This window comes from Tribolium castaneum, chromosome 6 (assembly GCF_031307605.1).
Source record: "Tribolium castaneum strain GA2 chromosome 6, icTriCast1.1, whole genome shotgun sequence".
Lineage (NCBI taxonomy): Eukaryota > Metazoa > Arthropoda > Insecta > Coleoptera > Tenebrionidae > Tribolium > Tribolium castaneum.
The window spans coordinates 2484807-2511502 of record NC_087399.1 but is presented as its reverse complement, the minus strand read 5'-3'; the positions used below and the strand labels follow the sequence as shown (position 1 = coordinate 2511502).

At 32.0% G+C, this 26696-nt stretch overlaps 2 protein-coding genes across 3 annotated transcripts; both read left to right on the top strand.

Moving 5' to 3' along the window:
* The first annotated feature begins 288 nt into the window (after positions 1 to 288).
* LOC658450 (potassium voltage-gated channel protein Shaw) lies at positions 289 to 26696 on the top strand. Of its 2 annotated transcripts, none has more exons than XM_008198988.3 (10): positions 289 to 539; positions 12575 to 12807; positions 12879 to 13011; positions 13585 to 13794; positions 16440 to 16646; positions 22359 to 22655; positions 22701 to 22910; positions 23123 to 23276; positions 23327 to 23425; positions 24696 to 26696. In XM_008198988.3, the coding sequence occupies exons 2-10, from the start codon at positions 12614 to 12616 to the stop codon at positions 25061 to 25063; spliced, it is 1872 nt and encodes a 623-aa protein (XP_008197210.1). In that variant the 5' UTR covers positions 289 to 539; positions 12575 to 12613; the 3' UTR covers positions 25064 to 26696. The 2 variants fall into 2 exon arrangements, with proteins under 2 accessions (XP_008197210.1, XP_015838430.1); XM_015982944.2 differs by having other exon boundaries at positions 402 to 539; positions 13585 to 13764.
* Positions 2753 to 6668, top strand: LOC103314094 (potassium/sodium hyperpolarization-activated cyclic nucleotide-gated channel 1). The gene is made up of 7 exons (XM_064357370.1): positions 2753 to 3029; positions 3074 to 3289; positions 3342 to 3507; positions 3555 to 3888; positions 5808 to 5999; positions 6059 to 6282; positions 6327 to 6668. The coding sequence occupies exons 1-7, from the start codon at positions 2782 to 2784 to the stop codon at positions 6630 to 6632; spliced, it is 1686 nt and encodes a 561-aa protein (XP_064213440.1). The 5' UTR covers positions 2753 to 2781; the 3' UTR covers positions 6633 to 6668.

The window sequence follows — 26696 nt, the reverse complement described above, 5'->3', positions numbered from 1 at the left end:
GGCGGCTGATTTCCATTGTTTCATTGTTTAATTGAGACGCGCCAACGGTCACGTGCACCAATCCCAGCCTTCGCCTAGCCATCACGTGACCGCGCCACGCCCCTAATTGCAACAAATTGCAACAATTTAATAGTTTTGTTTTTGCAAAATCTCCATGCGTGCTCGTTGCCCCGAAACCATTGATTTTCCGACGAGAACAGAATCGAACGTATAAATAAACATCGTGTTTTCAAATTATCTTAATAACTGTACAAACAGCGGGAGAATGTTTGTCGTTACTGGCTTTTCACAAATTGCGTTATCAAATAACTTTAATTACACCAATTTGGAATTATCCCGTGTTGGTTAATTATTTGTGGGTGTTTTGCCCCCGCTGAAAATCCTGAAATATGCGCTAAGTCTGCAGCATCCCGGTAGGCGTTGAGTCAGTCGTCGTTCGCGAGGCGCGAGAGGAGGGCGTCGCGACGCTCCTGAAACGCCGTTTCGTCGCGAATTTCAGTTTTTCAGTGCTTTTCTGTTTCAGTTTCGGCGAGCTTGCGGTAAGCGCCAACCCCATGCTACATAAAAAAATTCACGAGCATTTATTTTTACACTTGCTATTTTCAGTATCGTAAAATATTTACATTTGGCGAAATATTACTTTGTCGGCGATTTTTTATTCCAAGCACTAACTTACTTGTTGATCAAAGAGGCGGAAACTTCAAAAGAATACGCCTGTGTGACTCAATTATGGCACTTGTAATTGGGTTTAATCGGGCACGTGACTCGAGACACGCCCTCAATGATCTAATTGCGGGCCGCTGATTGGTTCAAAAGTTATTCGTAATGTTTTTAATTTGGTGAAAGCCGGGATGTGTGAACGCAATTTTCGCTGGGAATGTGTGAAGTCTGGAAGTCGGGAGAACTCGCAACAAGTTTAATTTAATTTGAATTTAAAAAGGGAAAAAAGTAGATAAGTAGATACAAGAGTAGTTTTTACGAAAATAAGGGAGAAAACCTAAACAGTGACAGTGTTTTTTAAATTAAAACTTTGTCATCACAAGAAAATTTTGAGGATATTTTTCAAAATTTAAAGAGTGTTTTAGAAAAAAGCTGCAATAAAAACTGTTTTTTCAAATGAAACAATAAAGTTATTATTAGCTGAATATTTCGCTTTTCAACTACTGAAACATAGTTAATAATTTTTTTAATGTCTTTTAAGTAATCAGAAGATACTCTTAACTATTAGTGTTTTTAGACAGATATTTAAAGGTTTTTTAGACGAGAAAATAAAAAAAATAGGATGTTTTATTTAAAAATTTTAAGTTATTTAAATTGCAAAAATTTTTTGTAACTTATTGTATTCATTACAGTTTGCTAAAAAAATAACTTTTTTTAAGTCACTTTTTCAGGAGCCTTTGTTTTTATGTAATAATTTATTTAAAAGCGTGTTTTCGTTGAAACAATAAAATTATTTCAAAAAAGTGTCAAAAAATTGTTAAAACCTACATCAAAAAATGCAAAAAAATATAAAATTAAAAAAATGGTGTAAGTTTCTATTTTAGCCAACTTATTAAACATTTACTATAATTAAAAATAATTTAAAGTGAGTAAGGAAGTTAGTATTTACGGCTTAAAATAAAAGAATAATTTTCTAACAATTAAAGGTTATTAATAGACTTTTTCTAATCGCTAGAACACTCTGTATGTTTGTTGTGCCTAAAACGTTATTCTCACAGATTTGGATTTCGTGAAAAACTTTACTTAAAAAATATAAATATTTTTACGAAAGAACATCTTTACTATCAAATAAAATTTCATACTAAAAAATTATTTTTTTTTTGAAATTAAAATCGCAGCGTCTAAACTTTTAAAAAATTCGCTTTCTTAGATTATTTTTTGATTTTGATATTTTTGTTTATTTTTTATTTTTTTTTAATTTTTTATTTTTACGAAGTCAGTGGTTCTAAACTTTTGTCACCTAAGTTCCTTCATATGTAATTTTTTTCGATTTAGGTCTGTTGTCGCCAAAAAAATTAAAAATACAGAAAAATTGCTTATCTTTATGTGTCATTGCTCATTACATTTTACCTTCAAAATTATTTATTTTTACAAAAAAAATATTCAAGTTAATTACAATTTTAAGAGCCGCTTTATAGAAGGATTTATTAAAATTTTACACGTTGGTAAAAGTTAACAACGCTAATAGACCAATCAAAATGCTTTAATTTAGTCACCTGATCATTTAATCATGCATTTAATCGATGATTAAATTAATGAGGCTTTAATAAACCGGTTCTAAGTTTTGTTAATTAATTACAGATTAATTTACGAAAAATAAACTAAAATTTTAAGAATAATTTAGAAATTGCTTCCACTTTAAGCCCATTTCAGTTGAAATAATTTACAATACAGTAAAACCTCTCAACAACAGACAGCAATGGGAAATCTTTAATTGTCCGTTGTGGAGAGGTGACCACTAATGGAAGGTGATAATTTTAATATACTTGGTTTTGTTACGGTACTACAAAAGTGTCCGTTGTAAAGAGCTGTCCGTTATTCGGAAGTGTCCATTAAGAAATAACTTTTTTCAATAAAAACATTTTTTTCATTAAAATTTCAATTTAATATTGTACAATTTTTAAAATTTCGCCATTACAATACTATCTTTGGCGAACTTCCTTTATACCACCGGTTCTAAAGCAAACTTTTGACAGTATAATTTTTTTATTTTTTTTTGCATAAAAATAAAAAATACGTTTTTTGGTCAAGTGGGCGCTTTTCAGTCTGAAAAGTCGCGCCATGTTTCAGGTGAAACTGTCCCACGTTTGCACAATCGAGCATGTGGCGTCTCGCAGTTTCTTGCCCCCTTTGCCCCCGGACGCGTCCTGTTGCGCCCGTTTCTTGCGTTTCCTGAAAAAGATGATCCTCATCACTGAAATCAACCCAAACAGCATGAACTTTTTCAGGAGCACGGCTGAAATCCTCGACGAGCGCCGACAACAGGTCAAGTCAGGGTCGTGGATCATTCACCCTTTCAGTATTTTCAGGTAGTGGAGCGGTTTCAGCCGCTGAAACTATACCACGTTTGCAGACTCTACTACGAGATTTACATGGCGATTGTGCTGTTCCTCTGGCTGATTTATCTGCCTTTGGACGCGTCCTATGACAATTATCTCACGAAAGAAATCTTCATTATTAATTATTGTTTCAATGCGCTTGGAATTGTCGATATTTTTGTGAATTTTACAACGGGGTATAAGAGCAAGAAGAAGGAGACGATTGTAATGAAGTGGTCGTCAATCGCTTGGTAATTTTGGGTTGGTTTTCATTGATTTTTTTGGGTGATTTTAAAGTTTTAGTAACTACATGTTTAGTTTTTATTTTCTGGGGGACGTTTTAGCCCTCACTCCTGAATTACCTGCTTATGCGAAAAACCGCAAGCATGACAGTTTACTCGACTTGTTATCATTGGCCAAAACTGTGCGAATTTTCACCTACTTGAATTATTTGGAGACGCTTTTCAACGTATTATCTAAAAGTAATAGTATTTCGTACAAATCACTGGTTTCTAGTATTTCAAAATCAAAGCTGGGGCCCAAACTGTGGTGAAAATGTTCACTTTGGCGTTTCTTCTCATTCATGATCTCGCTTGTATTTTTCCAATGATGGCAACTTCGAGTGAAATTTTTGACACGTCTGGTAAAATAGAGATGAAACTTAATCTGCACATAAGCGAGGAAAATCTGGCCACGGATTTCAAATCCTTGTACATAAGAAACCTCTACACGGCCTGTTCCTATATTCTAGGGGTTGATATTCGATTCAAATTTCATTATCCTTGGTCGTTTTATGTTACGGCCATTCTTGGATATTTTATCGGGAAGTTTTTGCTCCTTTTTGCCACAGGTATCAATTTTTTGACACGTTGTATTCTTTCAGTGTCCTTTCAGAGATATGCAAAATTTTTAATTAAGTGTTTTAGGGCGAGTTTGCTAGAAATATATTTACTTGGTCGGACAGAAATTAGAGTCTGGTAGTAAATATACTTTAATTTTTCTCTATTTTTAATTAAGAATATTAAGTTTAATAAAAATATTACGAGAAAATTATTAGAAAAAATGGAGCTATTTAAGTCTAAGCCAATGCAAAATGATTTGAGGAATCAATTGGCGGAGAGAAAATCGCAAAATTTCCATTGTTTTAAGTTTGCTTTTATTTGCAATTTTCTCAAAAACTATTAATCGCAGAACAACGACCTTTTTTGCAACAGATAGATAATGAAAAGAGCTACTCAACGATAGTAAATTTCATAGGGTTATCTCTAATAGTTCCGAAGTTATTGCTCAATAAATGTTCCGAATTCCAAAAATTTTGCAAAATCGTGATAAAAATTGAAAAAATCAAACATCAAAAAATCGAACAAATGGGCTTATTTTGAACTTTTAACAACTCTAGAGGGATGTAAAGACATATATAAGTCCAAAAAACTATGATAGAACGAGTTTAAAAAAAAATAATTTTTTCACCTTTTTGAAGGCAAGGAAATTTGAGCAAAAAAATTGAAAATTTTAAATCGCGTGGAAAGTTGGTATAATACAGAAAATGAACCGTTGAATTCAATGAAACAAACCGCACTGCTCTACGACTTTTAGTTTTCGAGTTATGAATTTTTTTAATGAATAAAATTTTTCACTATGACAAATGGCTACCCTAAATTTAGGCAAAAAATTTTCAATTTTTAATTCTTGTGAAAAATTGATATAATATGTAAAATGAGCCGTAGAATTCAATAGAACAAACCGCAATTCTCTACGACTTATAGTTTTTTTTTAATGAATTTTTTTAGTGAAAAACTTTGATCGCCTCTGTAGCCGGAACCGTTGCCCGGAGCGGCTCCGGGTTTGGTCGAAAAAATAGATAAAATTAAGCGCTATCCGATGGTTTTTCGTTCGTTGCTCTAAGTCTTACAGTTTCTGAGAAAAACGCAAAAAAAGTTTCCATTTTCACTTTTTTTCAATTTTCAACCGCTAATTACGGCGAAACTATTAGAGTTATCGAGAAACGGAAAAATGGGAAATTACCGGAATAAAAAACTTTACAAAATGACATAGAACTCAATGCGGTATCTCGCAAAAAATTTTTCAATTTTTAAACGCCGATTACGGCCAAACTAAAAGAGCTAGAAGAAAACGGTTTGTTCCATCGTAAAGAGCACATCAAAATCTATAAGATGGAATAGGTTTTATTTGATTTTGAGACACTTTAAAAATTGGCCGATTTTAAGGGGGGGGATGTTAACTTTTTTTTAATTTTTTTTATTTTCTCATTTACGGCTAAACTATTGTAAAAAGTGGAACTGTTTTGATCCATACCCATGCAAAATGATCCGGGGAATCGATTGGCATCGAGAAAATTGCCAAATTCCCAATAGTTTTTTAGTTATGAATTTTTTAAAATTTTACCAATTTTTGCGTTTAGCAGCAATTTGCTCGAAAACTATTAGCCGGAGAACAATAATCTTTTTTGAAAAAAATAGATAATTTAAAGAGCTTTCCAACGATAATACACTTCATGGGGTTATCTCTAATAGTTCCGGAGCTATTGCTCGAGAAATGTTCCGGGTACCCGAAATCGACCAAAATCGCGACAAAAATTGAAAAAATCATACATCAAAAAATTGAACATATGGACTTTTTGTGGATATAATTGATATAATATGCAAAGTGAGCCGTAGAATTCACTGAAATAAACCGATTTGCTCCACGACTTTTACTTCTTGAATTATAATTTTTTTTAGTATAGTTGTTAGTTCATATTTTTTCCAGTCGTAATTTTCAACATGCTGAAAAGCCGCAACAGTTTAGAGATAAAATATTTCGCAATGATGAGCCAAGTCGACGACTACATGAAAGCGAAAAATTTCCCAATCGTTGTACAAAAGCGCCTTCGGGAATGCTACCTTTACAAATACCGCGAAAAATACTTCAAAGAACACGGAGTCAAAAATTTTATTTCCGGTATTTTAACCACACATCAACTATCAAAAAAAAACAGCCCACACTGTTTCAAATTTTAGAAAAACTCAAAAAAGAGATCAATTATCACACATGCCGTCGCTTGGTCAACAACGTCCAAATTTTCCAATCTCTAACACGCGAACTCGTCGAAGAAATCCTCCACCACCTCAAACCCGAAATCTATCTCCCGAACGACATCATCGTCAAGGCGGGCTCTGAGGGCGACTGCATGTATTTCCTGGCTTCTGGAACTGTAGCAGTGGTCTCACCCTCAGGCAAAGAAGTAAAAACGGCCGCCAAAAAAGCAAAATTTAAGTTTTTTCCCAGATTTGTCACCTCGAGGATGGCGATTATTTCGGCGAGATTTGTCTGCTTTACTCGAATTTGAAACGGACGGCTAACATAATCGCGCTTGAAATTAGCGAAGTGTACAAATTGGACCGAAAATCGTTCAAAAAATCAATGGAAAATAATTTACCTCTCTACAAGAAACTGCAAGCTGATGCTAAGAAGAGATACAGGGAGACAAGGGACATAGAAAGGATGATTATGACGGCTTCTCATCGGCAGATTTTCGACACGCAATCGATCGCATCGAACAATCAGTCAGCCAATCTTTTTAACGTTAATTAATTTATTCCATTAAATAAACTTAAGCCAATAACTCGAGTTATCTTGATTTTTTTTAGAGGATTGAGTTTTTTTAAGCTTTTTTTAGAGAATTACGTAAGAAATGAGTGATTTGATTTTTAACAAAAACACAAAATGTGGTTAACTTCAATTTTATTTCCGAAAATTCTTGTCGCAGGTCAATAATTTTTGCAGATTTGGAATTTTTGGTTAATTTAACATAAAATAATAAATGTTTGTTTTACTATTTGTTCAAAATTCGAGTGTAAAGTTCACTCAAAAACTGTTTTTTGTCAATATTTTTTAAACTGCCCATATTACCTTCAGCAGTAAAATCCTTGACTCCTTAGCTTACTTGTCTTAAGAAAATATCGATTATAAATGTAAAATAACTCTTCTAATGTTAATTAATTATTTAATTAATTAAAACCAATAATTTAGTTTTTTTATTCGTATCTAACTTTATCAGAAGAATTTGTTAAGTTTGTTTTTGTTGATTTGCATTTCTCTTCCGAAAATTCTCGTCGTAGGTAAATAATTTTTGCAGATTTGAATTTTTTGGTTAATTTAACATAAAAAAAATAAATTTTTGTTTTACTATTTGTTCAAAATTCGAGTGTAAAGTTCACTCAAAAACTGTTTTTTTGTCAATATTTTTTAAACTGCTCATATTACCTTCAGCAATAAAATCCTTGAAACATTCGCTTACTTACCTTAAGAAAATATCGATTATAAATGTAAAATAACTCTTCTAACGTTAATTAATTATTTAATTAATTAAAACCAAAAACTTAGTTTTTTTATTCGTATCTAACTTTATCAGAAGAATTTTTTTAGTTTGTTTTTGTTGATTTGCATTTCTCTTCCGAAAATATTTGTCGTAGGTAAATAATTTTTGCAGATTTGGAATTTTTGGTTAATTTAACATAAAAAAATAAATTTTTGTTTTACTATTTGTTCAAAATTCAAGTGTAAAGTTCACTCAAAAACTGTTTTTTTTGTTAATATTTTTTGAACTGCCCATATTACCTTCAGCAATAAAATCCTTGACTCCTTAGCTTACTTGTCTTAAGAAAATATCGATTATAAATGTAAAATAACTTTTCTAAGGTTAATTAATTATTTAACTAATTGAAACCAATAACTTAGTTTTTTATTCGTATCTAACTTTATCAGAAGAATTTTTTTAGTTTGTTTTTGTTGATTTGCATCTCTTCCGAAAATTCTCGTCGTAGGTAAATAATTTTTGCAGATTTGGATTTTTTGGTTAATTTAACATAAAAAAATAAATGTTTGTTTTACTATTTGTTCAAAATTGGAGTGTAAAGTTCACTCAAAAACTGTTTTTTTGACAATATTTTTTAAACTGCTCATATTACCTTCAGCAATAAAATCCTTGACTCCTTAGCTTACTTGTCTTAAGAAAATATCGATTATAAATGTAAAATAACTCTTCTAACGTTAATTAATTATTTAATTAATTAAAACCAATAACTTATTTTTTTTATTCGTATCTAACTTTATCAGAAAAATTTTTTTAGTTTGTTTTTGTTGATTTGCATTTCTCTTCCGAAAATTCTCGTCGTAGGTAAATAATTTTTGTAGATTTGGATTTTTTGGTTAATTTAACATAAAAAAAATTATTTTTGTTTTACTATTTGTTCAAAATTCGAGTGTAAAGTTCACTCAAAAACTGTTTTTTTGTCAATATTTTTTAAACTGCTCATATCACCTTCAGCAATAAAATCCTTGACTCCTTAGCTTACTTGTCTTAAGAAAATATCGATTATTAATATAAAATAACTCTTTTAACGTTAATTAATTATTTAATTAATTGAAACCAATAACTTATTTTTTTTATTCGTATCTAACTTTATCAGAAAATTTTTTTTAGTTTGTTTTTGTTGATTTGCATTTCTCTTCCGAAAATTTTTGTCGTAGGTAAATAATTTTTGCAGATTCGGAATTTTTGGTTAATTTAACATAAAAAAATAAATGTTTGTTTTACTATTTGTTCAAAATTTGAGTGTAAAGTTCACTCAAAAACTGTTTTTTTTAATATTTTTTGAACTGCCCATATTACCTTCAGCAATAAAATCCTTGACTCCTTAGCTTACTTGTCTTAAGAAAATATCGATTATAAATGTAAAATAACTCTTCCAACGTTAATTAATTATTTAATTAATTAAAACCAATAACTTAGTTTTTTTATTCGTATCTAACTTTATCAGAAGAATTTTTTTAGTATGTTTTTGTTGATTTGCATTTCTCTTCCGAAAATTCTTGTCGTAGATAAATAATTTTTGCAGATTTGGATTTTTTGATTAATTCAACATAACAAAATAAATGTTTGTTTTGCTATTTGTTCAAAATTCGAGTGTAAAGTTCACTCAAAAACTGTTTTTTTGTCAATATTTTTTAAACTGGCCATATTACCTTCAGCAATAAAATCCTTGACTCCTTGGCTTACTTGTCTTAAGAAAATATCGATTATTATAAATGTAAAATAACTCTCCTAAGGTTAATTAATTATTTAATTAATTAAAACCAATAACTTAGTTTTTTTATTCGTATCTAACTTTATCAGAAGAATTTTTTTAGTTTGTTTTTGTTGATTTGCATTTCTCTTCCAAAAATTCTTGTCGTAGATAAATAATTTTTGCAGATTTCGATTTTTTGAATAATTTTACATAAAGAAATATAAATTCTGCTATAAAAGGACGATTAAAGTTTTTACAATTTTATAAAATCTCAAATTAAAGTTGCTCAGAGTAATTTTTTTCAACAAGAAAATTTTCGATTACTTACTTTAAATACTTTAGCCACAACCTTTTGAACAAAATGATAAAAATGTCGTTTTCCGGTTTATTTAACTTTTTAAAAATATGTCATATTCAAATATTAACTTGTTCAAACTCTATTACTCGTTTAATTTTTTGTGGCCAAAATCCATGAGTCGAATATTTGCATGTTTAATAAAATTTTGCAAGACAATCTCCAGCTGAAATCGATCGGATTGCACGGAATTCAAGCCTTTTTTCGGAAAAATGAAATGAGTTTTCCACTTGGCGCTTAACACGTGACAATTCCAATAAAAGCAAGTGTATTTTCTTGTTTATTCGTCCCGATATTTCCCCAAGCAAACACACTTCTGTTCGCTGTTATTTACTTTCGGTTACACAACAATAATCGAAGCCTGTGCCCTGAAAAAGAGTCTCGATCGTCGGAAAATGATTTGACGAGGATCCGGATTTGGTCCAAAGCTCTCTACGAGCGTCTAATAATTGATTTATGTGTGTTCAGATGGGAGTAGGAACGGAAACGGAAAATGCGATTAATATAAGCCCCTTATGCGACATTGTCGGTGATTTGAGATACGAAGATTTCTCATTTCTGCACTTTCTTCAAACATCGAATAATTAAGGCCACACTAATGGTTATTTTATTAAAACGCCCGGCCACGGCTTAGCCTTATGTAATTTTCCGGCTTCATAAACTGAAAATTCTCTCCTCCATTTCCGTTTAGTGTTTCCCGGAAATTGATACAAATGGTCGATTAAAAATCTTAATTCTCACTTTCGTTTAACGACGCGCGTAAAATAAACCAAGCCATCGAAAAAACACCAAATTGACTGCAAATAAAAACACAATCAATACCAACAACCCAGCAACAAGTTCATTCGATTTGCTGCTGCTGCTGCTGCTGCTGGTGCAGACTTGAGGGAAATTACATCACCGAAATTATTCATAGGCGTACGTCAGCGGGGGACGATCGATAACACACACCAAAGGCTCAAACCGCCAAAAGATTTTAATTGAGAGAAAAACCAAAATCTTCAAATAAAATTACAGACAAATCAAGAAAACTCAAGTATTGGCTTAAGCTTAACTAATGAATTAATTAACTAACAGTTATTTTACTGATTATAATCGATATTTTCTTGAAATAAGCCAAGAATTCGGAGATTTTGTAGCTGAGGGTAATACGAGTAGTTTAAAAAATATTGACAAAAAAATTACTTTTACATTCAACTTTTTATCAAATAGTAATTTGTATTTTGTTTTGTAAGATTATTAAAAAAATTCGAATCTGCAAGAATTATTTAACTACTACAAAGATTTTTTTGTCTAGAACAGAATCATCGAAATAAATTCAAATTAAAGTTTTTTTCGTAAAATAACTGCGACTCCAAACTTTCTAAAAATTTTGAAGCTGTGATTACTAGTTTTAAAGATTTGAGCAAAAATCGAACTTTGTCGAACAGTAAAAAGTTCAAGTGCTTATTTTTAGCACAATTTGTGTTTTCTTATGTAGAATGATTCAGAGAATCCAAATCTGCAAGAATTATTCAGATGTGACAAAAATTTTCGAAAATATTCTCGAAAGTTTATGAACTTCCAAAAACATGACGCTGTGATTAATAGTTTTGGCAAAAATATAATTTCAAGTGACGAAATTGTTAAATTCAAGCGTTAATTTTTAAAAGAAATTTGTATTTTCTTATGCAGAATGATTCAGAGAATCCAAATCTGCAAGAATTATTCAGATGTGACAAAAATTTTCGAAAATATCCTCGAAAGTTTATAAACTTCCAAAAACATGACGCTGTGATTAATAGTTTTGGCAAAAATATAATTTCAAGTGACGAAATTGTTAAATTCAAGCGTTAATTTTTAAAAAAAAATTGTATTTTCTTATGCAGAATGATTCAGAGAATCCAAATCTGCAATTAATTCATTCATTATTTTACTAAGTTTGAATTCTTGCTCACAATCGATCGCTGGGAGAATAAATGAGATTGTTTCGGCAAGTTTGCCGAAAAAACGCCACTTTTCCGCGGAAAATATTTGCAAATTGAGCGCGTTTCCAGTTCATTATCTCCGCGTCGGTGCAAAAACTTTACAATTTAGAATTTTCTTGTAAATTGTAATTGTGTGTCTAATAATAATTCAAGTGGCAATAATTCAAACCAAATTACTTAAATAACGAGCTCCTAACAGGAAGTTGTAAAGCAAGAGCACAATAACGAGCAGATACGAAAATATCAATCAAGAACTAATTAAAAGCGATTAGGAAAATTTTGTCGTGGTATTTACTCGCGGAAATCTCTTTCCATTTTTCAAACGTCGACTTGATAAACGATCCGCAATCAAAATAAAAGAGACCCTCTTGTTGACAAATCCAGCAAAATAAACGATCCACAAACACTCTCTACGACTGAAATTCGAATCACAACAACGAAAAATCACTTCCCCTTCACTTTTAGACGACAATTAATCATCTTTGCTTAAATGAATTCATTAAAAAGCATTGCTGAGCCGTGACAGTAAGTTAACATAATCCGGGCTTAAGTTATGAAGCGTCAAGACAGGAGACCCATGAATATTTATAATAATCGGTCACAACCACCCTTAATTCGATTTGCATGCTAAAACTGTACGCTTCAATTACGACACTTGCGAAAAAAAAATTGACCCGAGCGGGGTGCGAACCCACGGCTGGCAGGGCAAAAACCATGATTTATGGCCTTATACAGGGTGGCCCAGTTCAGATATTATTTAATTTTTTTTTATTTTGTAGATACTTATACTCTAGTACTTACACATTTTAGGAAAAAATAATAGCATGTCATTATAAACATATATTATGTACTTTTTTTGGGACACTCTGTATAAACAAAAATATTTTTCTGAAATTCGTTCTGGAGTATAAGTAATGTCTACAAAAAAAAAAAAAAGTTTAACTTTACTAATAACTGAGCTACGGAAGACAAGCTGAGCTGGACCACCCTGTATATGGCGTGGAATTATCGTAGAAACGTGTCTATCCTAACTTGTAATTTTCTGATGGCTTTAAAGCAGTTTGTACGAATAAATCTGGCACGTGACCGACCTCCGCCAATCAGGCGCTTGGCCCCGCCCCTAACCGGTTGCCTATCTTCCAGGCGTGCGATTAACTGCTAGTTTTTCCACCACAAAATGTTATGGATGGGGAAAATCGCATCATTCTCAACGTTGGCGGCATCCGCTACGAGACGTACAAAGCAACCTTGAAAAAAATCCCAGCTACTAGATTATCACGCCTGACTGAAGCCCTGGCCAACTACGACCCCATCCTCAACGAGTATTTCTTCGACCGGCATCCGGGCGTGTTTGCACAAATACTCAACTATTACAGGTTATTGAATAATTTTGTGGCGCTCACTCGATATGGCAAACTTTGTGTTTGTTAAACAATATTTTTTTTAGAACTGGTAAGTTGCATTATCCAACCAACGTGTGCGGCCCTTTGTTCGAAGAGGAGCTGGAGTTTTGGGGGTTGGACTCGAACCAGGTCGAGCCCTGCTGCTGGAGCACGTACAGCGTCCATAGGGACACCCAGGTGAGGGCTTAATGCGGATCTGTGCTCGCAAATCGAACAATTTGATTAGCTCCGGAATTGTATCTACAGGGTGTCCCACAGTGCAACAAAAATAATGTAATAATGAAAAAAAAAACAAATTATGTATAAATAAGATTGTATTATAGATAATTTCGGAAACACCTTGTATACATAAATTTTTTTTAAAAGTATTACATGGGGTTAGTATTAACGGCTTCTGTCAAAAAATAATTTTGGAAATGTTGATTTTAAATAATAGACATTTCCAATTTGTTGGGACACCCTGTATTTATTATTTCGCAGACTTGCTAATGTGATTACCTTGCGAGTTATAATAGCAAGCACACGAGAGGCCTTTCAATTTTAATGGCAGGAAAAACGATACCAACTTGCGAGCTCAAATTTCGCATAATTATCTCCCTCTTGATCCAATTTTTACTATTAAGAAATTAAAATAAGTTAAAGTGGAAAGTCGTCTCCGGCCGGTTTTTCCCCCGTCATCTTTTCATAAACAAGTCGCTTGCTTTCAGGATAGCAATTTAAAACGCGTCTTTCTCTCATTGTTTTTTCCAGGCCACTCTCGCCATTTTGGATAAGCTCGACATAGACACAGAGCGGCCGAGCGATGAGGAAGTGGCTCGAATGTTTGGCTATGAGGAGGCTTATTTTAACGGAACTTTGACGACGTGGCAGAAGTTTAAGCCGAAAATTTGGGCGCTTTTTGATGAGCCGTACTCGTCGTCGGCGGCTAAGGTACCGCCGATCAACGTCCAACACCGAAATGTGATTGTGGTTTTTATTAACAAATAAATACTTAGTTTTTCTTTCTTTTGAGTAGGGAGCAGTTGCACTAATGTTGCTTGCTTGTTGCACTTTTTGTAGCTTTGTGGCTGCTTTAGTTGGGCGCAAAAATCGATGGTTCTTACGGAGACTAGCTGAGCTTTTTGCGAATTGTTGCGGATCTTTTGTATAACTCTGAAACTATTAGGCGCAGTGGGTTTGGCACCGTTTTAGCGACTTTTTTAATACAATTTTTAATTTTTTTTAATTTTGGCGAAACTAATTAAAAAAATGAAACTGTTTTGGTCTACGTCGGTGTAAAATGAACTGGGAAATCGACTGGCATCGAGAAAATTGCCAAATTTCCAATAGTTTTTTAGTTATGAATTTTTTAAAATTTTACTAATTTTTGCATTTAGCAGCAATTTGCTCGAAAACTGTTAGTCGGAGAACAATAATCTTTTTTGAAAAAAATAGATAATTTAAAGAGCTTTCCAACGATAATACACTTCATGGGGTTATCTCTAATAGTTTCGAAGCTATTGCTCGAGAAATATTCCGGGTACCCGAAATCGACCAAAAACGCTACAAAAATTGGAAAAATCAAACATCAAAAAATCGAACATTTGAACTTTTTGTGGACTTTTAACAACTTATGTGGGTTGTTAAGACATGTAGAAGTCCATAAAAATTTGCTGAAGTTAGTTTAAAAAAAAATTTTTTTTTCACCTCTTTTAAGGTGAGTCCTGAGTATTCTCAGGAAATTTGAGCAAAAAAATTGAAAATTTTAAATTGCGTGAAAAATTAGTATAATAGAGAAAAAAAGCCGCTGAATCCAATGGAACAAACCACACTGCTCTACGACTTTTAGTTTTCGAGTTATGAATTTTTTTAATGAATAAAATTTTTCACTATGACAAATGGCTACCCTAAATTTAGGCAAAAAATTTTAAATTTTTAATTCTTGTGAAAAATTGATATAATATGTAAAATGAGCCGTAGAATTCAATCGAACAAACCTCAATGCTCCACGACTTTTAGTTTTTTTTTTATAAATTTTTTTAATAAAATACTTTAATCGCCTCTGTAGCCGGAACCGTTGCTCGGAACAGCTCCGGGTTTAGACGAAAAAATAGATAAAGTTAAGCGTTATCCGATGGTTTTTTGTTCGTTGCTCTAAGTCTTACAGTTTCCGAGAAAAACGCAAAAAAAGGTTTCCATTTTCACTTTTTTTCAATTTTCAATCGCCAATTACGGCGAAACTATTAAAGACAACGAAAAACGGAAAAATGGAGGACACCCGGAATAAAAAACTCTACAAAATGGCATAGGACTCAAGGCGATATCTCGCAAAAAAATTTTCAATTTTCAAACGCCGATTACGGCCAAACTAAAAGAGCTAGAAGAAAACGGTTTGTTCCATCGTAAAGAGCACATCAAAACCTATAAAATAAAATAAGTTTCATTTAATTTTGAGACACTTTAAAAATTGACCGATTTTAAGGGGGGGGGTGTTAACTTTTTTTTAATTTTTTTTATTTTTTTATTTACGGCTAAACTATTCTAAAAAGTGGAACTGTTTTGATCCATACCTATGCAAAATGATCCGAGGAATCGATTGGCATCGAGAAAATTGCCAAATTCCCAATAGTTTTTTAGTTATAAATTTTTTAAAATTTTAGCAATTTTTGCATTTAGCAGCAATTTTCTCGAAAACTATTAGTCGGAGAACAATAATCTTTTTTGAAAAAAATAGATAACTTAATGAGCTTTCCAACGATAATACACTTCATGGGGTTATCTCTAATAGTTCCGGAGCTATTGCTCGAGAAATGTTCCGGGTACCCATAATCGACAAAAATTGCAACAAAAATTGAAAAAATCAAACATCAAAAAATCGGACATTTAGACTTTTTGTGGACTTTTAACAACTTTAGTGGGTTGTTAAGACATGTAGAAGTCTATAAAAATTTGCTGGGGTTAGTTTAAAAAAAATTTTTTTTCAGCTCTTTGAAGGTACCTAAGTGTATTTATTACTCAGGAAATTTGAGCAAAAAAATTGAAAATTTTAAATCTCGTGAAAAGTTGGTACAATACAGAAAATGAACCGCTGAATTCAATGGAACAAACCGCATTGCTCTACGACTTTTAGTTTTCGAGTTATGAATTTTTTTGTTGAATAAATTTTTCACCATTCGAAAGCCCTATTAATTTTCTTTCCAACAACGATAAGTTCTCTCTTTTGTAACGTTCAACCGCCGAGTTGTGTCTCTAATAAGAGCCCCAAATTAGAATAAGAAAGAACAATTAATTAAATACATCAATACGCCGAATATAAAGTCGTTTGATGCAACTTTTTTGCCAATTTTCTAAACCCACAATGAATTTTAAAAATTTCGTCCAATTTCCACCCAGTTCCCTCTCCGTAATTCCATTGTCGTATATTTAATTCATCGTCCTCCGGGCGGCCAACAAGTGCAAAGCCCAAGACATAAACTCCGTTATTGTCGCATCAAAGCGTCACAGTCAATTTGATTTCGTTTCTGCCACTATATCACGTCCCTCGTTGCCCGTTTTAATTAGAAATCTAACGCAATTCCGCATGCATTCCACTCTTCAGCTCGTTTCCCCTCAACCCCATTTTTCAGATCGTCGCCGGAGCGTCAGTTTTCTTCATCTGTGCTTCGGTCCTCTCCTTCTGCCTCAAAACCCACCACGGCTTCCACGTCGACTGCGACAAGATCCGCAGAAACGTCACCGACGACGCCAACTGCACCGACCCGCACCCGTACTTCCTCACAGTGGAGCACATCTGCAACGCCTGGTTCACCTTCGAGTTCGTCGTCAGGCTCATTGTGAGTAAATTCCGAAAAACACCAGAGAGGGATTTAGGGGAGAGATAACCGCAATAAAGTTTCGGGACGCTCCGATTATGTTATTACTCCCTTACATATTAGATTACACGGAAACACGGCCTGTGGGAGCACACTTGAATCAATAAAATGACTGAAATTCTATCGAGCAGATTGGGGGAAATTGACGACGAAACGCACACTGACATCAGAGGGTAACATCATTAGGCGGCGAAAAATTTGGGATATTGTGCTATATTGGGTTTGTTGAGCTTAACTTAAACTGCCATTAGCACAAGTCTACTCAAACTGCAACAATGACTTGTGCAAGACAAGTTTCTCAAACAGCCACTTTACGACGCATACAAATCGCAGTTGGCTATTCACGGCACGTTCCATTGTGTCAACGATCGATAAATACCACAAACTCAAAAAATACACAAAAAGAATTTCAAACGTCAAGAAATTGTCCACTTAACTTAAGAATTTTTCTGTTTTTTTTTAAACAGATCAGAGAATTAAAATAACACTAATTTTGGATCTGGTTTAGTGATTACTGGAATTATTTTTGTTAAATAATATATAAATAATAAATAATAATAAAATAATAATATTTGGTTTCGTGCATTTTTTTTAATTAATTTTTATTAAGTTCGAGCTCGAAAAATCTTTAGATCAACTCTTGCTGTGAAATTTTGAACGTATGTTGATTTTTTAATATTACTACATACGAAAATACGAGCGTTGGAGAAAATCGCAAGTAGCGCGTTTGACACTTCAACAGAATAAAGCGATAATCTATCAAAGACAATAAAAATCTGTCAATCTAAATTCCACAGCAAGAGTTGATCCAAAGACTTTTTAAACGCACTGTAAAATCGTAAAAATAAATTGTTTTAGAACGAAAATTTATATAAACTAAACTAAAATAACGTCATTTTCAAGCTACTTAGAGCATTTTTCGATTAATTTCTGACCATATTCTATATGAAAACCTAACTAACACATATAAAAAACAAAATTATAGCCAAACAATATTTTTTTGATCTAATTTAGTGCTTTTTACTAATTTTTGACTAAATAAGAATTCTTAAAAAGTGTTATTTTGGCTAATTTTTTATAAAAAAAATAGACTAAAACATCAAAAAATCAAAAACAACTAATGCTCCTTCGATGTATTATAAGATTTTACTTAAAAATCGTAGATTTTTAGTTTCCTACAAATTAATGACAATTTTTAATACCATTCTCGATCCTAATTAACAATTATTTTGTTTATTCATTGTAAAAAATTGTCAAAAATATAGCAAGAAAAAATAAAAATACTACACCTTTTTGACATAGCTGATTTAGTAATTATTCGGCTTATTTTTGATAAAATGAGTAAAATAATTACGATTTTTGCTTGCAAATGCCTTAAAACAAGCAAAAATAACACTTTTAACATAATTAAAAAAAAATTGTTTTAGGCAGAAAATTTATGTTTGAACACACAGTTTTTATAAACAAAGATATTCTTAAAGATTTGGAAAAACTGCTTAGGCGATTTTTGAGTTAATTTTTGACCATATTTGAAAATTAAATAAGTTTTTCTATGAAAACTTAACCAAGACACACGAAAAAGACAAAATTATAGGAATTTTGACTTGACTTGTATTTTGACTCATTAAAAAAAATACTGAAACATTAAAAAATCAAAAAAGAAATTAAAGTTAATTCAGGTTTGATTTTGTGATTTTACATAAAAATCATCGATTTCAGCTAATTTTAAATCAAATATAACTCTTTAATTTAGAAATGTTAAAAACTAATGCCATTTTTTATCCAAATAAATAAAAAAACAATTAAAACAGCATACAAAAATTTAATATTTTACTTTTTAGACTTGACTTAGTGATTATTCGACTTTTTTTGTTAAGCTGAGTGAAATAAGTGCATTTTTTGACTGCAAATTTGTTCATCTGATTTAATAATAATTTTTTGATTAATTTTTAACCAAATCTTTGAACCCATAGAACACTTTTTTAGACCAAAACGAGCTTAAAGGTTATTTGAGCAATTTTTCGATAAATCCTTGACATATTAAAAAAACTAAATAAATTTCTTCATTTAAAACTAACAAAAGCACTTAAAAAAGACAAGATTACAATTATTTTCAACTGGATTTGCGATTTTGAAAATAATTTTTGACTAAATTGGGCAATTATTGTTTGAGAGTGAAGGTAAAATAACTAATTTTTTAACTTATAATTTTATGTTGTTTAAAAATTTTTGGGAAAAATCGATAATTTAATGCTTATTTTTGATAAAAAAACACTTTAAAACACAAAAAATTAATAACAAAACAATTATTTTAGAGCTAATTTAAAAAAAAATTTGAAACATTACATCTATAAAAAATTAGACATAGATTTCTGATTTCTCACTGTACAATTAATATTTAAACTTAATTTTGCTTTATATTATAGAAATAATAGAAATAATAAAAACAATAATAATAATAATAATAATAATAATAATAATAATAATAACAAGAGTAATAGTAGTGATAATAGCAATGTTAAAAATGGTGGATGCGCCGGGATCAGTTTTCCAGTTTTTTTAAATTAATTTAACAAGCTTTAGTGCAGTTGGAAGTATTGTGGTTCTGAAAACAGTTTATCAACTAATAAAAAAGCACGTTAAAGCCTGTCTAGTGCAAAGTTTATTTTGCAAATAAAAATTTTGTAATTTATCTGTGAGTTATGTAAAATGCGGTTAGAATTGCTGTGAATTATCGTTCGAAATGGTGGATGCGCCGGTTTAAATAATTGCAAACCTTTCATATTAAAAATAAAACTTTGCAAAAATGGCAGATGCGTCTCGTTCTCCAACGACTTTTCTTTCTCAACTGTAATTGAAGTTTTCCCCGAGTCAAACAAAATGTAAAAATAACACACACAATTCCCGTCTTTATTTACCCACCCATCCGTCGATTAATTATTTATTTAGGCAAGCGCTCGACAAACCGCCCTGTGTCTCTCTTCTTTCGACCAAAAGTCGAGTTTAATCTGAGTTGTATTCATCACAAACCCATGTATCACCAAACGCTAACAACTATGTTAATTAATTTAAATTTCGCTTCTCGTTAATTAATCAAAGTTGAAGGTCGACGGACGTGACGCCAACGTTTGTCAAACACAGATAACGCGAAAATTGCGCCAATTTCAGATAAGAAAGCGAGAATTTTGCACGATCAAAGCGGCCTTTGCACAGGTGTTTAATTAAATTACGAGTGATTTATGCGACTATTGGCCAAAGACAAACTAAATCACAGGGAGAACAGCGCTGACAGCTTTGTGCAAGGCGCGCTCATTTTGGTGTTAATTGTGTATCTGGTGGAATTATTTTTGGTAAATTGGCAGCCGTGTCAACTTACTTACGTATCAAATCCAGGCGATGCGATTTTTCGTTCAAGAAAGTCAACAAAAAGAATTCTTTGTTCCAACAACAATTTTTGCATTATCCATTATGGAAATAAATTCATAAATATTTACAAAGCAAATAAGGATGAATTTTACATCACAACCGGAAATCCCGGAGGAGCTCGGGTTATTTCCAGCGTTATTATTATTATCATTGGCTTTAACGCGATTACGCTTCCCGGAATTACACTTCTTACGAGTAATTAAAAAAATGTTAAATCTGTAATGAATTTGAATAAAAGATGATTTTCAAGCAAATAAATTTTAAGTCGTCCAGAAGTTATAATGAGCAAATGCTATGAAAAAGCACTCAAGATATAAAGAAAAATAAAGATAAAGAAATAAAATATAAATTACTAAAACATTATTACAATGTTATCAACTCTAATGGAAGTACAAAACTAAACGACTATGAATTACTGAATTAATTTTTGTAGATTTAAAAAAAACTATTGGTTACACATAATTTTAAAAAAATGTATATTAGTAATTTTGGCGCATCCACCATTTTTTTTAATTATTAATATTTTTTTTGTATTTTACACTTGTCTCAATCTCAACTTAAAAAAAATGTTAAATACTTTGTTTAAACAAAAACTTTTTAATTTTTGACTCGGTTTTTGTTAAACTAATTTTTAGAACTACAGAGCTACCAACTTTACAAAACTTCGTTAAATTAGGTATTGAAACTTTTAACTTTTATTTTAACTTTTCGGCGCATCCACAATTTTTTCAGTTTATTTTTTATTCTTTGTCACCTATTTAAAATGTGCAGTTTGTTTAAAAATTAGTTATACAATTTATTGGCAAAGCAAAGAGAGATAAATGTCATTAAATGACAAAGATATAAAGAAATTTGAGTTATTTTAATGTTTTTGTAGTGTTTTATTCACTGATAAACTGAGAAATAACTTTTAGAAAAAATTCATAATAATAATTTTGGCGCATCCACCATTTTTTTAATTATTAATATTTTTTTTGTATTTTACACTTGTCTCAATCTCAACTTAAAAAAAATGTTAAATACTTTATTTAAACAAAAACTTTTTAATTTTTGACTCGGTTTTTGTTAAACTAATTTTTAGAACTACAGAGCTACCAACTTTACAAAAGTTCGTTAAATTAGGTATTGAAACTTTTAACATTTATTTTAACTTTTCGGCGCATCCACAATTTTTTCAGTTTATTTTTTATTCTTTGTCACCTATTTGAAATGTGCAGTTTGTTTAAAAATTAGTTATACAATTTATTGGCAAAGCAAAGAGGGATAAATGTCATTAAAAGGCAAAGATATAAAGAAATTTAAGTTATTTTAATGTTTTTGTAGTGTTTTATTCACTGATAAACTGAGAAATAACTTTTAGAAAAAATTCATAATAATAATTTTGGCGCATCCACCATTTTTTTAAATTATTAATTATTATATTAATTTAAAAATAAATTTTGCTTCAAAACTTTGAAACTTTAAAAAACTGTGTCATAACAGTTGTTCAGATTTAACAATTTTTTTTTGCTCCTTGATGAACTAATTTGTAAAACTACCCAGATAGCAAGTGAACTGGAGCTCGATAAATTATAAAAAAAATTTAATAGAATATTAAATAATATGTTTTGTGTACTATTTCTTTAAATTTCTGGCGCATCCACCATTTTTACATTTATTTATTTATTTTTTGTGTCACTAATTTGAAATATGTAATAATTTTTTTTATTGATTATATAATTTATTGTAAAAAAGTAGCAATAAATGTTTCATTGTAAGTCAAAAATCTAACGATATCAGAGTTATTTCGAAGTTTTTATAGTGTTTTATTTACTAATAGACAGCTAAATAATTTTCAAAAAAAGTTATATTAATAATACCATCGCATCCACCATTTTTGCACACTTTTTTTTAAGGTTATTTTGGGCTTTGACAAAGTTTTTTTGGTTTTTAATAAACACTTTTTTACGAGATTATTTCAAACATTCTCAATTTTTACATTCAAAAAGACAACATTTTCTGCATTTTTCATGTCTTAACTTCAAAATTCTTGAACCTGAAGAGACTGATTTATTTCCAACTTTTTGTTTTTTTACGATCACATTCTCCAAAAACTCGTTAAAATAAAAAACCGTGTTTGGCGGTGCAATATTGGAAACCTAGTTCGGCTTTTTGCCCCGAAATGGATTAATTATCCCGGCGCATCCACCATTTTTAATCGGAGTATTTCAGTTCGTTTCAGTAATTTCACGCGCGTAAAATTTTCAGGTGGCTCCTAACGTGGTCGAATTCGTAAAATCCCCCGTCAACATCATCGACTTCGCCGCCACTTTGAGTTTCTACGTCGACATGATCCTCATCTTCGAGAAGAAATCGCAACTTTTGGACTTTTTCAGCATCATCCGAATTTTCCGTCTCTTCAAGCTCACTCGTCACTCCCCCGGCCTGAAAATCCTCATCCATACGTTCAAGGCGTCGGCCACCGAGCTGGGATTACTGGTGTTTTTTCTAGTTTTGGGAATTGTGGTGTTCGCGAGTTTGATTTTCTACGCCGAGAAGCTGGAGGTGAGGGATTAGGACTGTGAGGTTGTGAGTCATTTCAGGTTTTAGGAGAATCCCAAAAACAATTTCAAGAGCATCCCGGAGGGATTATGGTGGGCTATCGTGACCATGACCACGGTGGGCTATGGTGACATGGTCCCGAAAACCTACGCTGGGATGTTCGTTGGGGCTTTGTGTGCCCTTGCTGGGGTTCTGACTATTGCACTCCCAGTCCCGGTCATCGTTTCCAACTTTTCCATGTTTTATTCACACACCCAGGTAGGGATGGGGTTTGCATTCGCAGTAATTAAATTTTGGTTTGTGTTATTTGAATCGAAACGATTCAATTTCAGCCCGGGATTAATCCGAATTTTCGTTTCGTTTCAACCAATCAATAAAGCTTTACAAATGAGAGAAATACACCTGGGCCCGGCTGGCTTAGCAACAAAGATTATTTATTACGTACATTTTTTTTACTTTAATCACTTTAGGCTAGGTCTAAACTCCCGAAAAAACGCAGAAGAGTCCTTCCAGTCGAACAACCGCGGCGAAAAAAAGTCGAGACTGCGACAAATCGACGAATGAACGCAATCAAACATCATCATCCTGCCGTTTTTAAAGATGCGTTCGGTGGCGCCAAATTAGGTAAAACTGGCGATCTCTAGTGGATTTTTTTCGAAGTTAACTGTTCACAGGAAACGTGAACGGAGTTAACGTCATCGGCTTGGCCCTTCAAGGCCCTTCCGTCCCTAGCATAGCAGTCCTACATCACAATGGACCTTACAATTTACAAGGTATTTTACAGTTTTCTGTAATACCGACTGCAGAATTTTAAACCGAATCGATTAGTTTTTGATTCACGTCGCTACGACCTATACTAAGGTCGTAAATCAAGTTTAAAGTTTTTGAATCAATAAGCAAAAATTACAGTTTTCTGTAATAGTCACGATTTTTTTAATAAAAAATTGCATGATTCTGGAGGAAAATTCGTTGCAGAATTCGCTGGTGTTGGTTTTAGTTCTATAAGTTCACTAATAAAAACATAAATCACTTTTAAAATTTTCAAAATTAGTTTTGTAGTACTGTTATTTATTTTGCCTTTTCAACTACATCAATAACACGATTAGTAAATAAGACATTGATTCTTATACAAAATTTTCTTCCGGATCGTTTGGTTTTTGTCTCAAGTCTCTACGACTTACAGAAACGGCATAAATCAAGTTTAAATATTTTGCGAATCAATAATTTTAAGTTATAAAATTTTACGGTTTCTAATGAAGATAAAAAGTTATTTTCTATAACCGGTTAAGTGATTCTAGAAGAAAATTGACTTTCAAATCGTTTGGTGTTTATTTCGCGGTTCTAGGACCATTAATAACGTCACGAATCACATTTAAACTTTATTGAATCTTTTCTCAAAAAGTTTAAAAGTGATTTATGGCTTCTATAACCATGACTGCTTAGATAAACTTAAATAATTTTGGTAGAAAGATCACTAAAAGATTAACTTGTGTTTGTTTTATGTTTCTAAGAATACTAAGATCGAGTTAAAAAAAATTTTTTTTGAATCGTTTTGTAAAAGTGTGACTTTTAGTAATCTAGGTATTGATTCTTAGACAAAACTTACTTCTAAATTGATTAGTTTTTGTTTCGAGTTCCTACGATCAATAGTAATGTCATAAATCAAGTTTAAACATTTTTGAATCAATAACCTTCAGTTTGAGAAAGTTTATAGTTTTTTATAGTTGCCTTAACGTAATTCTTTAAAGAATTTGGTGTTTGTGAAAGAAAATTTACCGCTGAATTTATTGGTGCTTGTTTCACGTTTCTACGATTACTAATAACGCCACAAATCACATTTAAACTTTATTGAATCATTTTTCGAAAAGTTTAAATGTGATTCATAGGTTTTGTAACCACGATAACTTTAAAATTTTTACGAAAATTGTTTCCAGACGTTAGAATTTAACATTTTTTGAATAAAATCTCTACAAAAAAAGCAAAAATTATCCAGAATTACAGATTCCTGTAACGAGATTATTACAGTTTCCTGTATTGTTTCAGGCGGCGAGCCTGTTCCATCCCTTCCACTACAACCGCGCCCCGCCACGACGGGTAGCGTCGACATGCTTCCCCTCCAACCCAAATACCTCCCGAATTTCGATCGGGAATCGCGATCCGAACCTCGCGAAATTCCCCCAAGACCCGATGCGAGTCCTTTAAAGTCTACCGAGGCCGAAATCGGCCTCGCCAGCGTCCCGGCAATGGCAATCGGGAGTTCCACCGAAGTTCTTTTCAGCATTGTCGAGAATCAGGCTGGTTTTCGGCGCAATTCGTTCCTAGCACCGAAAAGTCCCGATTGTGAAGTGGTAAAATCACCGAGTACTGAAATGACGACGTCAATGGAGTCGAACGGAAGTGACCGGAAGTAATTTTTGTCTTTTGTCGATTTTTCAAGCACGATTTCCTGCAAACACTCGGCCCTTGCAACCTTCGATGTTTCGATGTGTTTTGTGTTTCAGGAGGAGAGGCGTGCGGAGGGAATGCTCATTGTAATTAGGAGAGTATTTTTATAATAACCTTTTTCATTGTTGGATTAATAAATGCTTTATCAGTCTACGACAGGTTTCGTGTTTTTATTCAACAAAAACTAACGAAAAAAAACATTATCCTTAGTTGCACACTTAAATAACTCAGATATAACCATTCATTATAACTCTCAAATGTCACACAGTTATACAATGTGTGTTAGAATGATTTTCATCTAGTTGTCATTGAATTTGTAATGTAAAATCTAGATGAGAATCACTTAAAAACACATTATAACCACCTTATCTAACCGAGTAACCGTTATCTATGCGTGGTTATATTGCGGTTATATAACGACCTTTATACCTCCGTTTATGTTTCATTATCTAACTTTTATCTAGGCGTGGTTATGTTGTGGTTATACAAATATAACTGTCATATAACTTTTGCTATATACGTGTGAAATAACCATGGTTATATAACCGATATATACAATATCAAACATACGCTATATTGAATAAGAAACTGTTATTTAACCGTTATATAACCGTGGTTATGTACGCCAGATATGACCACAGTTAGATTATATAAAATTAGTCTAACATAACCAGTGATTAGGTTTGTGTATTGTGGTTATATAACCGAAATATTGTAACCACGCTTAGATAACCAATATATAAATTGCACTACAAACATAGCAGTTATATAACTGTCAAATAACTTTTGTTACATACGTTTTAAATAACCATGGTTAGATAACCGATATATTCACTGATTCAAGCATACGCCATATTGCATTACAAACGTAACTGTTATCTAACCGTAATATAACCATGGTTATGTACGCCAGATATGACCACAATTAAATTAGTCTAACATAACCAGTGGTTAGGTTTGTGTATTGTGGTTATATAATGTTATGTAACCAAAATATTGTAACCACGCTTAGATAACCGATATATAAATTGAATCTATATTGCACTACAAGCATAGCAGTTATATAACTGTCATATAACTTTTGCTATACACTTTTAAAATAACCGTGGTTAGATAACCGATATATACACTGAATCAAGCATACGCCATATTGCATAAAATACCTACTGTTATGAAAACGTAATATAACCATGGTTATATAGCCGCAATATAACTCAGTGCTACCAGAAAAAAGTAGTGCACTTTAATTAATTTTGATTAAGACTGTTATCAGTCTGAGTGATTGTTTCCTTTTTAAATTCCTTCGATAAGAGATAAGATAAGTCCCGATTTGTGATTTATTTTATTGTTCGATTTGCGAAGACAATGACATATCGTGGTCACACCAACGTTGAAATGGAAACAAAAGAACTCCCAGATACACCAGAGCCTGTCAAAGAAGACTACTGGACAGTCCAAGAACTCGTTTGGGGATTTTTTATTATTCTAGTGACAATTATCGTCGTTTTGGCGGTCGGATATTCAATATCTTTCCAACTCCCACAAGAAAAACCAGTGTAACCAACTCAAACTGTAAATAAAGTTATTTCGTAATTTTTT

Excerpts from the sequence above, each read along its gene's own strand:
- LOC103314094 (XM_064357370.1), top strand. The coding sequence starts at position 2,782 with ATGTTTCAGGTGAAACTGTCCCACGTTTGCACAATCGAGCATGTGGCG. Across the intron at positions 3,290-3,341 it reads AAGTGGTCGTCAATCGCTTG|TAACTACATGTTTAGTTTTT; the intron begins GTAATTTTGGGT and ends TTAAAGTTTTAG. Across the intron at positions 6,283-6,326 it reads TCTCACCCTCAGGCAAAGAA|ATTTGTCACCTCGAGGATGG; the intron begins GTAAAAACGGCC and ends GTTTTTTCCCAG.
- LOC658450 (XM_008198988.3), top strand. The coding sequence starts at position 12,614 with ATGGATGGGGAAAATCGCATCATTCTCAACGTTGGCGGCATCCGCTAC. Across the intron at positions 13,795-16,439 it reads TCAACGTCCAACACCGAAAT|ATCGTCGCCGGAGCGTCAGT; the intron begins GTGATTGTGGTT and ends CCCATTTTTCAG. Across the intron at positions 22,911-23,122 it reads TGTTTTATTCACACACCCAG|GCTAGGTCTAAACTCCCGAA; the intron begins GTAGGGATGGGG and ends TAATCACTTTAG.